General features: G+C 34.3%; 1 protein-coding gene across 1 annotated transcript; it reads left to right on the plus strand.

The window, feature by feature from the left end:
- The first annotated feature begins 10,088 nt into the window (after positions 1 to 10,088).
- LOC113720571 (zinc finger BED domain-containing protein RICESLEEPER 2-like) lies at positions 10,089 to 11,947 on the plus strand. Its single transcript, XM_027245331.1, has 3 exons — positions 10,089 to 10,364; positions 10,632 to 11,783; positions 11,906 to 11,947. Exons 1-3 carry the CDS (start codon positions 10,089 to 10,091, stop codon positions 11,945 to 11,947), a joined length of 1,470 nt encoding a protein of 489 aa, XP_027101132.1.
- Positions 11,948 to 12,513: the final 566 nt, after the last annotated feature.

Raw genomic sequence — 12,513 nt, forward strand, 5'->3', positions numbered from 1 at the left:
TCTTTAATGCATAACGTTGTCACTTTAGATGCAACTTATTGGATAAGCTTTTAGCCAGATAAAGTTTTTTCAATTTTTTCCAGAGGTCTGCTGCAAATCTTCTTCATCGACCACATTATTTATGATGTTGTCCACCACATAGAGCCGAATCGTGCTCGCACACCTTGCGTCCAACTCCTCAAACTCATCATCATTCATGCTCTCTGGCTTCTTGTTCTTTCCATTCAACGCTTTTGCTAAGCCTTGTTGAACTAGAACATCTTGCACTCTTCTTTGCCAAAGAGTGAAACTTGTAGTTCCATTAAACTGTTGAATTGGAAACTGTATAGTTTCAAACCCCATGGTATACAACCACCCACTCAATTTCAAATAATTAACCAAAATCCCAACGGAGCTCTGATACCACTTGTTAGGGTATCAGGCCAATTATTTGAAAAAGAAAAAGACCAACAATTTAATAGAAAACTATATCTAGCACGAACGATGAGCAACGCACAAGAATTAACGTGGTTCGGCTTAATCACTAAGCCTACGTCCACGGAGAGAAATACTTGTTCTTACTATGAGAGAAAAACACCACAAGATTACAACTTGATTCCCAAGCCCCAACTCTTGTATAACTCTCTCACCCACTAAGAACTCTCTCACTCTTTTCTTGTGTGTCTTTGTAGTATGCCAACCTACATATTTATAGAGAATATTACTGTCAAAAAAACCAAATAACAATTGAAAATCAATACTATTTCCTAAACTCATATAGAGTAGGAAATAGTATCTAGCTAAATAGAGCTTTACTTGACTACTACTTCAAGTAACTAAAACTAATTAGGAAACTAGTTACTTCCACACAAAACAAGAATTCTATCTAAAAAGAAATTAAGTCAATTTCCTAACAGGTTGGACCCGAAACTAACAGATATAAAAGACACATTAGTAGGTTGGACCCGATGCTAACGGTGATTAAAAAAAACACGTTATTGCATGAAAAATTCTTGAATACTTACCTAAAAAATCTTTTCAAAAATTGCCCCAAGTTTGAATCAATTTTTGTACAACCAATCATTTGATTTGCATTATAGCATTGTTACTCCTCCTTAAAGCCTTGATTCGCATTTTCTCTTCTATTTGAACCCTAAATGTTTAATTGTTGGGCGACATTCCATGACTTTATTACAAAATAATTTTTTCCAGCTTTGCTATGTGAAACAATCAAAATAATGTCACCATCATGTGATCCCTTTGGCCTTGAGAACAATGCAAGCATGATCTTTCGATGTTAAAACTGCTCCCCAAGAGTTGTGCTGGGACTTGTCTCAAATCTTCTCAATTTTATTTCAAGTTTCGGCATCTTGTCTTTTCATTCATGATTCTCTTGTGCTCCAAAACCTTATCTTGATGACCTTAACTTTTCAGATTTTCACTAAGGTCACCTTTTTTTCCTTTTTTTTCTTTTTTTTTTTGAAAAGGTATCCTTTTGGATTTTCACCTAATGAACAAATCTTGCTGATAGCCCTTATCAACTCAGACATGTGTTTTAACAAATGATGGCATCAGTACGACAATCTTTCCCTTGCAAAATTGGTGAAGGTGTATTGACATTTTTGCCATTCGATTAAGTGATTTTTATTAGAAATACTACTAAAGCGGAGGTCGGGACTTTATGATTTTTATGATGGGGTCAGATGGGGTGTAGAAGAAATGTTAAGGCTTGAAAGCAAATCTTCAAAGAGGTTTCAAAAACCCTAAGACCGCGTTCTATCAATACTTGCCCCAATATGAGGGTATTAAAACTAAAAAAATTGCTCCAGTTTGGCTTTTGACTCTTTTTTCCTTTTTTTTTTCACAAATAGGAGATAAAATTTGCCCCGGTGTGGGTTTGGAGCTCTTTAGGGGGACTATCAAATGAAGGATTAAATTATATTGGAGGTTCAAAGGGAAAAACTAAGGGTAAGACGTTCAAAGAGAAAAGAAGAAGGCCCGCCTTTAATCCACCCTAATTGGTATCTCAAGACATTCAAAGAGAAAAGAAGAAGGCCCGCCTTTAACCCACCCTAAATGGTATCTCAAAAAGAAAAATCATATAATCAGATAATTTCTTGCACATATCTGAATTGATTAGCAGATGAAAAGCCTATCCATCCAGTTCCATGAGAATGGACGTTCCTCTGGATAGCACTCTTTGAACAATAAATGGTTCTTGCCAAATTGGAGCAAACTTTCCTTTAACCTCCTTTTGCATTGGAAGAATTCGTTTTAAAACCTTATCCTTTACTTCAAATAAGCAAGATTTGTCTTTCTTACCATAAGTAACGAACCATCTTTTGTTTATAGCATTATCCATAACATTCAACCTCTTTTTCATCCATTGGAGACAGCAACTCATTGTGCTCCTTGATCCATTTGATTTCTTCCACCTGAGCCTTCGTCAAAATACACAAGGATGGAATTTAAATTTTGGCAGGTATTACCACTTTCATTCGAAACATAAGAGGAAAAGGTGTTGCCCCAACTTAGAAATGTAATCTCCAAGTGAAATGCTCCCAAAGTTCAATAGTCAAAATTTGCAAAATTGAAGGAAAAACTCCCTTTTTTCATTTTTTTTTCTTTCACTCTTTTTTTTTTCTTTTCTCTTTTTTTTCAAGTTGGCTGCTGAAGTATGTACTCCTTCTGAATAAATAGCTGACTCTCCACTTTGCAACGTAGCATTAATGCCCCCTTTTTTATTTGTGATTGCCCTCCAAATTTGTGAAATTTTGAGTTGTGCTTTTCCTCGGTCTCAACCATAAACGCCTGCACAAGGGATATTTTTCAAAGCACTTGAATTTTTCAAAATTCTTTTATTTTTACTTTTTTTTGAGCAATGATGTAACAATTTAGGTTCATGCAAAGTGTTGACTTATCAAGATTTGAAAAATATATACTTGACCTTGGACATATTCTACAAATGTATTATAAAATTTTACCTCAATTTGAACTTATTTGGTGAAATCTCACAAATATATTACAAAAAATTTGCCCCAATTTGGGCTTATTTTAGTTGCAAAATAATCACATGCAATGTGAATAGAAACTACAATTTTCAAATGAAGCATTTAAATGTCATATCCAAACTTATATAGAAGATTTCATGATAAATCTCTTAAAACAAAACCAAATTCAAAAGATCTCTTCCTCATTTTGAGATCGGTGTTGAGGGAAAAAGATCCCTTCTTGTTAGCTCATCTTTTAGGACCAATCAAATAGGTATTATTCATGATTTTGAGGTGGTTTAGGGGGATGGTATGTCAAGATCTGTCTTGTTTTTGTGCCCAAATTTTGTCTAACCCATTCAATATCACATCTTGGTGAAAGCAAATAGTTTATCACTCTTATTTCTTGAGAAAACTCAGTCAACATATAAGTTTTATAGGTTTGTAATGTATGGGTAGAAACGATAGTTAAACATATGAAAACAAGTTATGGCCTTATGATCATGAGTGATTGGTAGATTCCTTAGAGACACAATCCTTATTTCAAATTGTCATGAAAGATAAGTCAGTGATGGATTTTATTAGTTTGTAATGTGGTTTGACGACGATAGCTAAAAGAAATAGAATTTCCAAGGACAACGCACTTAAGATCGCATTTCTTCCCAAAAATAACTCCAATTTTGGACTCAAAACCCAGGACCCCATTTTGACTCCTTTTGTTTTTATCAATCACTAGAGGGAATTCAGCATTGGATGTCTTTGCATTTTTCTTTTCATTTCATCATTCATCATTTCATTTTTTTTCACATTTTTCTTTGTTTCTCTTTTTTTTTTTTTTTTACCAATACTGAGATCCCAGCTATCAAAGATAGAATGGAAAACTCCCTAATTTTAGAGTATAGATGGCCCCTCTTTCTTTCTGATATTGAAGATCAAAATATCAATGGTAGAATCAAATTCTCCCAACTTGTAATTTTTCTCTTTTCTTTTTTTTTCTTTATTCTCTTTTTTCTTTATTTGATGTCCCTTTCAAAAATTTTGAGCATCTTTGCCATTTTTTTTTAAATTCCCAAATCTCCTTCCCCAATGTAGGATGCAATCATAAGTGCTTTTAAAATGAACCACCAATTTAGGCTCAAATGAGGATGCAAAGCATAGAAAGTGTTTAGATAGTAGAAACGATGGCCAAAACATCATTCTTATTTCTCATGACAACTAAAGTAAAGAATAGCCCGTTGAGAATCTATTTCCTTTTGACATTTGAAATTTTTCCATGTAGGGTCATGATCATTGAGGCTTTTACTTGACACGAAATTCAATTTTTTAAAGTCTAAAATGGGAAAACAAATGATAAAATCTGTATGGATAGAGAAACGAAAGCCTAAAGTATCATTCCAAATTTTCAAAATAAATAAGAAGTAATGTATATTTTTGCTTTCACTCAGATATGGATTGAATCTGGTTAGACACACTAGACATTTTCACGGTAAAAATTGTTTTACTTTGAAGCTAGTCAACCAATGCGACTGACTTTGTAAGTTCGATAGAAGTGGACAAATATATAAATTGTAAAAAATGAAAGAGAAAAGTGTTGGGATTGATCTTTTATGACAAACTATCAAATTTGAGTGACCCCTTTTGTTTTCGACTACTCTCATTGAATAGTTTAGACCACAAATTTAGTGTATACAAAGATTTTTGAGAATTGGACACACACTCATGAATTTTCAAACAAAAATTCGAAAAATCTCAATTTAGTCTCATTTCTTAGAATTCATCATGAAATCTCCCAATGAGTAAATAAAGAATGAATATATACAAAACAATAATTGTCTAAATAAAAACTTTATTAGTCAAATGTTTGAAATTTTTTTTTACTCAAATATAATACATATGAGAAAATAAAAATCTCTAAAGAATACACTTTCAAATATATACACACTTTCTCTTTCTATCTTTTAAGACAAAATGTATTGGAAACAATGAATCAAGAGATGTTTTAAATGCTTCAAGAGATTTTCAAATGGATTTTTTATTTTATTTTTTTTACATTGTAGGATCTGTCCAAGAATCAAGTAACACTTGTAATTTTCAAAATTTATCAGACCAAAATTATTATCAGATATAGGAAAAATATTTTTTACCTTATTGAAATAACTTTTATAAATGTAGGGGAGAGGGAAAAAATAAAAGAAAAATATTCAGAGTTAGTAAGCAAAATTGTAAAATCGGTATGCATGTCCTATGGGGGAGCCCTTTTATGCCAAAGGTTGGTCTAACATAAAAAACGCAATCCTCTAGGGTAAGCACCATACAATACTTGGTGGATCCGATCGACTTATTGAAATTCAAATAAAAGACAATTTTGAAAATTTTGACTAATTGGAGTGATAAGAGACAATTTGTCCTAACAAAATGAGGACAAAATAGATTGATTGATTTGATTGACACATAAAGTGATATTAAAAGTTAATTTAGTGTGAAAGACTTATTTTCGAAATGACTGAAATGTCTCGACTAGTTTCTTCGGTGAACCATAAATCGAAACTTTAAAAGAGAATAAATAGGTTAAATGGATCGAATGAAATTGATGGTTAGTTCAAAATTTGATTGGATTATCCTAAAAATGAATGATGAATTGGATGGAATTGACGATTTATTCGAAAATCGACTGGAATGCTCCCCCATTCGTAATTTTAAAACTCACAAAATTTGTTGCAATGCATTAGTCTATGAACCTTCTAAGATCAAGATTTGGCCTCGATATATTTATTATCTCAACAATGAGGAATTATTTATAATTTCTTCAATTTAATGTCCTTTATGCAAGGGATTTTTACCAGTCTTGACAAAATAGGAAAAAAAATGATTATTAGAGGCTCATATTCTAATGTACAAAAATTGTTTCTTCATCTTCAATGCTATCAACATGGAAAGGACCAAATCCTATCTTACCTTGTACACTACCTATTTGGATGGTACAAAAAATATAAATGTGCACGTCTCATTGGATTACATATCCGAGACACAAGGTGGCTTATTCCTAACGTAAGATTTCCTATGTGGCATTCCCTCTAAGGTTGATGCATGACGCCAATTTATTAAACAAAGTAAATATGTGATAATATGAATTAAACATGACCTAAAAGAACCCTTTTATATGCCAGGGTAAGCCTAAAAATGAAATGTAATACATATCCGTATTATTATTGCAATTAGCTAAAATTTAAATGTGCTTGTTATAAAAGACGGTCTTGTCCTAAACGAATACCATGCCAGGACTCTTATTTCTAAGGTTTGTGCATGCAGGAAAAGAGAAAACAAAGAGAGGTCAGTTCAACAAATAACACATAACACATTGTAGCAAAAAATGATACAAAAATATAAAATAAAGAATAAGGGGAAGAATCCCTCCCCTCATGTCTAATGTTCCTAGTTGGATAAGATCGACTCTATTCTAGGCAATTTCTAATATGGATGCATGAGGTTGGCCTCACTAATGCATCTAGACTCCATAAAATTTCAGGTTCCCAAGCCTTCAGACAAAAGGGCGAAGGGTCATCAATTCCAAAGCTCTTAGTCTGTGGATCGAGTGATTCCCTAAACATTGCTACGTGCACGCCGTGCCATGGCCACGTGTCCAAGTGGATCGATCCTAATCCTAACAGAGAGGAGTGGTGTGACAACCACTAAAAGAAAATAAGATAAATGGTTAAAAAGTAATAACATATGCACGTATGAAGTGCTCCTTTGAGAGGAGGGAGTAAGACCATTAAATATGCATGAAGGCTCTAGGGTAATGTCGCTCCCCATTCCCAAATGCAAAACGCGATACAAATAAGTAAATAAACAAAAGTAAATAGATAAACCATTCATCACATACACAAAAAATGAGAAACGATTATGAGTGCGAAATGCAAAACATCCTAGAAAAGAAAAATGCAACCTAAAACATCTAAGTATGATAAGTGAAAAGGGTTAGATAGAGAAAAAAACAACTAAACCTAGTGCTTGGAATCTCTAGCATTCCCAATAGAGTCGCCAAGTTGTCACGCCCCATTTTTTCAAGATGGAAATAAAGGGTGTTTACAAAAGATGTGATTTTATTTAAAAATGAGTGAAAAAGGACCTAAAATGGGATTTTAAAGAATGCGACAATTTGGGTCCAAAATTTAGTCTAAAAGGATTTTCAAAAAAAGAGGAGTCGCCACTTGGTATTGAATTTGGGTGTACCAAGTCACCCAAAAATATTTTTGATAAAAATGAAATAAAATAAAATAAAACCCTTTTCAACAAATCGAAATCTTTGAAAAATAAGAGAAAATGAGTTCTGGAGTCACGGTTGAAGAAAGGAAAGGCAAAGGTTCAATTAACTCAAACCTAAGGCACCCTTTCAATCTAGTCTAAGCTATTTGCGAGGTTTAGTAAAAAAATTTCTTAATCTAAATTTTAAATTTATCACGTTTGGATGTTTCCTCTATGGATGCAAATCTAAATTTATAAAATATCGAAAGGGACAAAATATCCATTCAAGGGTTTAATTGATACCAATTGCACTAATTGCGAAACCCAAAATAATTCCTTGAAGGGATCACGAGCATGCATGAATGAAATTAAAAGAAAAGAAAGTTAAATTATATATATAGGTATAAGTGACCAAAGAATAGGAATGCAACATAATGGGTACGGGAGACAAAAACTCATGACATAATTTTCTTATACAGGGATCGATGGGGTATTTAAACTAGGGGTTTTATCAAGTCAAGCCGCTCCCGAGCTTGGTAAAAAGCTTGGCTCGAGGTCGGTAAAATCGAGCTCAAGCTACTCGTTAATTTAACGAGTCTAGTTCGAGCTCCGAAAATAACTACTCGAGTGCTCGATGAGCTTAATCGAGTTTTAGTATTATATTTATATTATATATTTTAATTATGGAATGACTATTATGGGTTTGTGTTTTAATAAATTTACATGAAATAATGTTCAGTTAAAAAAAGTGATGGATGGCAAAATGGTAATGTGATAAAACTAAAATGTAAAAATTAAAAACAACAAAAAAAAAATCACTCTCGTTTACTTTATTGTCTGAACTCTGAACAAGAATGCACTCTCACAATCTCACTTTCAAAGTTCAAACCTTTACCTTTAGTACTTCATCGCAGCTCGCAGGTGAGCAAAAACCAGCGTCGCGCAGTGCTTTGCTTCTCTACAAATGCCACTGGCTCTCAAGTCTCATCTACTAATTTGCTTCTCCTTTTGGTTTCAACTTCACAACATGATCCCGCTAAGCCGCTGATTATCTCCTCTGCGCTTGTAGCATGACTAGCGGCGGAATGTCACTCGATTGTAAAGCACCTGGCAGCTGGCAGTCAATGCATCTCGTTTGAGGTAATAAAAGACTGACCTTGGTATTTGGGTGTGAATTTTGGAGTCTAAGTTCTCATTCTACTTCAGAATATGAAAACCTAATTTTGGGTCTTTGGTAAAAATTGTGGGTTTTGTTGATAGTGAGTAGAGGCTATTAAATTAGCAATTTGCGGCTTAAATTTAAGGTGGAATCAAAGGGGAGTAAAAGCTATTGTAAATTTTTGGAGAAAAAATGCAAAGTGACACTGGCCCTTCTACTGGTGGTTCAAGATTAGCTGTTGTACCTCTGGGACTAGGTAACCTGCTAATTCATTTTGATCTTGCCGATATACTTATGTAGCTTTTGATGTTTTGCACTTTGTCTCTGTTATTTCTCCATGAGTACTGGATTTTGTACTTCCTGCAAAGCAGAGAAGATCTTTTTGACCTTCTACGCTATTCATGTAGCAACCTTTATGATAATTATTAGGAAGCAAAGCTATTGAACCATTACATGTTGAGTGTGCATCATTGACACTAGAAACTGCAATGACGAAAAACAAGAGGGCTAGGAGTAAAAAGAAGAGACAGGAAAGAAGCTTTCTTGAAACTGATTTCATTTCCCCTGTGGATATAATCTTTGTTTTTCATCTAATTATCCTATATAGTGTGCTCTACTTTACTAGTGATAGTGGATTGCACACTACTAGCAGAGGGACCGCACTTCACCTAACTCAGTATGGTTGGCATTTTTGTTATTATCTTTGTTTCAAATATTGAAGATGCAGAATTAACAAAACATTTATGCTTGGACTAAGAACATTCTTGACATCAATACAGGTTTGATGGTTTTTGTTTAAAAGTATCTTGCTAATCTGTAAACAAAATGAATTTGGTTCTTAGAATTAACAAGCCCAAGTCCCTGAGAGGGAGTCTGAGAATGAGTCCAGCAAAGAGTTTTTCTTTCTTTCCATTTTTGTTCGTTGAGAGCCCGGGACTTCTTTTGCAAATTTTCTTAGAATTCCCTATTCTGTTGCTTCGTATCCTTTGGTCAAAAAGGATTGGAGGCATCATGATGGCCACCCTCACGATGATGTTTGGTGGTCATCATGATGCCACCACTTTTTATTTTTTTATTATATATTTTTATATTTTTATATTTTTAACAAAAACTATTTTTTTTATTTTTGCTTTTTTCCTAAAACAAACCTGCAAATATAAGAAAAATGCACATTAAAATGCAAGAAAATAAATAACTCATTAAATAGAAAATAATCAAGAAAACATTAAAAATTGACAAAAATTTGGTGTCTACATTAATCATAGCTAATGGTTTTTTTTTTTTGGGCAAATTGAAGGTGGATGTAGTCCACCTAAGGTTTCTTCTATCCCTCAGCTATCAAATGTAGGTTCACCCTCTCCAATATTGCTCCATAGTCCTGTTTTTATTAGCAACAACACAACTCCAAAACCAGAAATACATGTGGCTGATCAAGGAACTGAAAAACTCCAGTTGAGAATGAAGGAACACAAGTGAATGCTATGGAGAAAAATGTAAAAGAAGGAGAGTAAAATAAAGGTGATGATGAATTCCACATTCCAAAAAGAAGTAAAACATCACAAGTTTGGGACGACTTCGAAGAAATTGAAGAAAATGGCACATTCTATGCCACGTGCGTCCATTGTAAGAAAAAACTTTCAAGGGGCAAATCTAAGCAAACTTCAAGCATGTTAAGGCACCGGATTTCCTGTGCGGCTAGAAAAGTGCATCTTAGAATGGTAGCACAGCAAACAAAACTGAATTTTCAGCCAGCTGATGAGATATTTTTGACTTTATCGGCATTACATACTGGCAAGTTTGATATGGAGGCAATGAGGGAGGCTGCTACAAATTGGGTGTTAATGCATGAGCATCCATTCACTATCTTGGAAGAAGAAGGTTTTAACATCATGAAGAGACAGGGAATGCCAAAGTGGCAAAAGATCTCTCGGGGAATAGCAAAAAATGATTGCGCGACAGTCTATGAAGTTGAAAAGAAGAAGTTGAAGCATGTGCAAAAAATGAGCATCACAACCGACCTTTGGAAATCTAAAAATCAGAAAATAGAGTATATGGTCATCACTGGACATTAGATTGACTCAAATTGGAAGCTTTAGAAGAGAATTCTCAATTTTGTTCACATACCACCACCTTGACGTGGGGTAGAGATTGCTACTGCAATTTTTAAGTGTGCGAAGGAATGGGAAATTGATCACAAGATACATACTATATCAGTCGATAATGACTGCAGTAACGATGTTGCTATCCGACTTTTGAAGGATGACTTCTCCATATCAAAAAAACTGCTATGTGGAGGCAAACTTTTTCATGTTCGATGTTGTGCACACATCTTGAATCTTGTGGTTCAAGATGGCCTTTCCAAGATAGTGGACATCACCAACAATATTAGGGAAAGTGTGGAATTTGTCAATCGCTCCAAGGGAAGAGCTTTGCTATTTGCTGAGATTGCCCAACAGTTCCGAATACCAGGGAAAAAATTGCTTTATGATTGTCAGACTAGATGGAATGCCACTTTTGAGATGCTGAATTGTGCCATCAAATTTAGAGATGTTTTTCCCCGCTTTCAAGATAGAGAGCCACATTATGATTTTTGCCCATCTCCTGATGATTGGGATAAAGTAGAAAAAGTTTGCTCTATCTTGGAGAAATTTTGGACAGCCACACATATTATGTTTTGGACTGATTATGCTACAAGCAACTTGTTCCTTCAAGAGATGGCAAGAATTAAGAAAGTTTTAGATGCTGAAGTCAATAATGAAGACGACTTCATCCGGGCCATGGTAACAAAGATGAAATCCAAGTTTGATAAATATTGGGGCGACTGTAATTTGCTAATGGCAATTGCTGCCATTTTAGATCCGAGACAGAAAATGCGAGTTGTAGAGTTCGCATACCCTCAAATGTATCCTCCTTTCAAAGCTCAAGAGCATATTTCAAATGTTCAAAAAGTCCTATTTGTTCTTTATGAGGAATATGTTGCTTTAATGGCCAGTATAGAAGGAAGAGCAATGGAAGATTATTCTTTAGAAGGCCGGCGAAAAAATGCACCAGCTTCTTCTTCTTGGGATGATTTCGATATCTATTGTGATGAAGTTGAGACTAATGAACCCCTTAAGTTGGAATTGGCTGATTATTTAGATAAGCCTCGCCAAAAGACTGGAGTAGACCTGAAAGCATTTGATTGCTTGGAATGGTGGAAAATAAACCGAATTTCCTATCCAGTGTTATCTCAAATGACTTGTGATATCTTGGCCATTCCAGTAAGTATAGTGGCATCTGAGGCCACGTTTAGTGGCAGGACTCGAGTAATAGACCCCTATCGAGCTTCACTTCACTCAGATACTGTTCAAGTGTTGCTGTGTGCCGGAGATTGGTGTAGAAATCTCCATGGAGTCAAAAAGGAAATGAAGGTAATATTCAGTATTTTAGTATTCGAGATCACTATTTGTGCATAAGTTACTCAATTTATTATTTTCTAAATTATTTCTAACTGTTAATGTTTTGTTTTCTTTCCCTTTCTTCTAATATGCAGCAAGTTAAGATAATTAAAGAAGTTGAGTTGCCAAAAGTATGAAGATGTCTCTCAAACAGCCAGGTTTAGTAGTATAGTCCTTATGGAATCTTGTGGTTCTTAATTGCTTTATTCTTACTTTTGTCCCTTAAATTGATACAACTACATTCTTGATAGGACTGCAATTTTTGAATCTTGGGTTGGCCTCTGATGCATACTGGGATGCCAAGCAGATAAGCACATTTCTTTTGTTAAACAAGCTGTGTTGCACTTGTCCTTTTGCATCTGGATGCATATTGGAATCTTGTGTGCTTGCCTTGCGGTGGTTGTTCATTTTTTGATATCTTGATGGACTGATCAGTGATAGCTCAAGCTGACTTGTTACTTTTGTATTTTATAATGCTCGAAACTTTTGACACTAATTTGGGATGTTAATTGATTAGTGGTTGGTTCAAGTCTATTTTGATATCTTGTTAACTTTTATTTGTAAGGACAGTAACTGATATTATTTGTAATTTGGGATGAATTTGAAAAGGCAAACCTGTTTCATTATATACACTTGTTAGTCATGGTTTATATTCGAAGTCTGGAAATCTGGAAATCTGGTTTATATTGGAAAGGCAAACCTG

Source organism: Coffea arabica, chromosome 7c, assembly GCF_036785885.1.
Source record: "Coffea arabica cultivar ET-39 chromosome 7c, Coffea Arabica ET-39 HiFi, whole genome shotgun sequence".
Taxonomy (NCBI): domain Eukaryota; kingdom Viridiplantae; phylum Streptophyta; class Magnoliopsida; order Gentianales; family Rubiaceae; genus Coffea; species Coffea arabica.

Excerpts from the sequence above, each read along its gene's own strand:
- LOC113720571 (XM_027245331.1), top strand. The coding sequence starts at position 10,089 with ATGGTAGCACAGCAAACAAAACTGAATTTTCAGCCAGCTGATGAGATA. Across the intron at positions 10,365-10,631 it reads AAAAGAAGAAGTTGAAGCAT|GATGACTTCTCCATATCAAA; the intron begins GTGCAAAAAATG and ends CGACTTTTGAAG. Across the intron at positions 11,784-11,905 it reads GAGTCAAAAAGGAAATGAAG|CAAGTTAAGATAATTAAAGA; the intron begins GTAATATTCAGT and ends TCTAATATGCAG.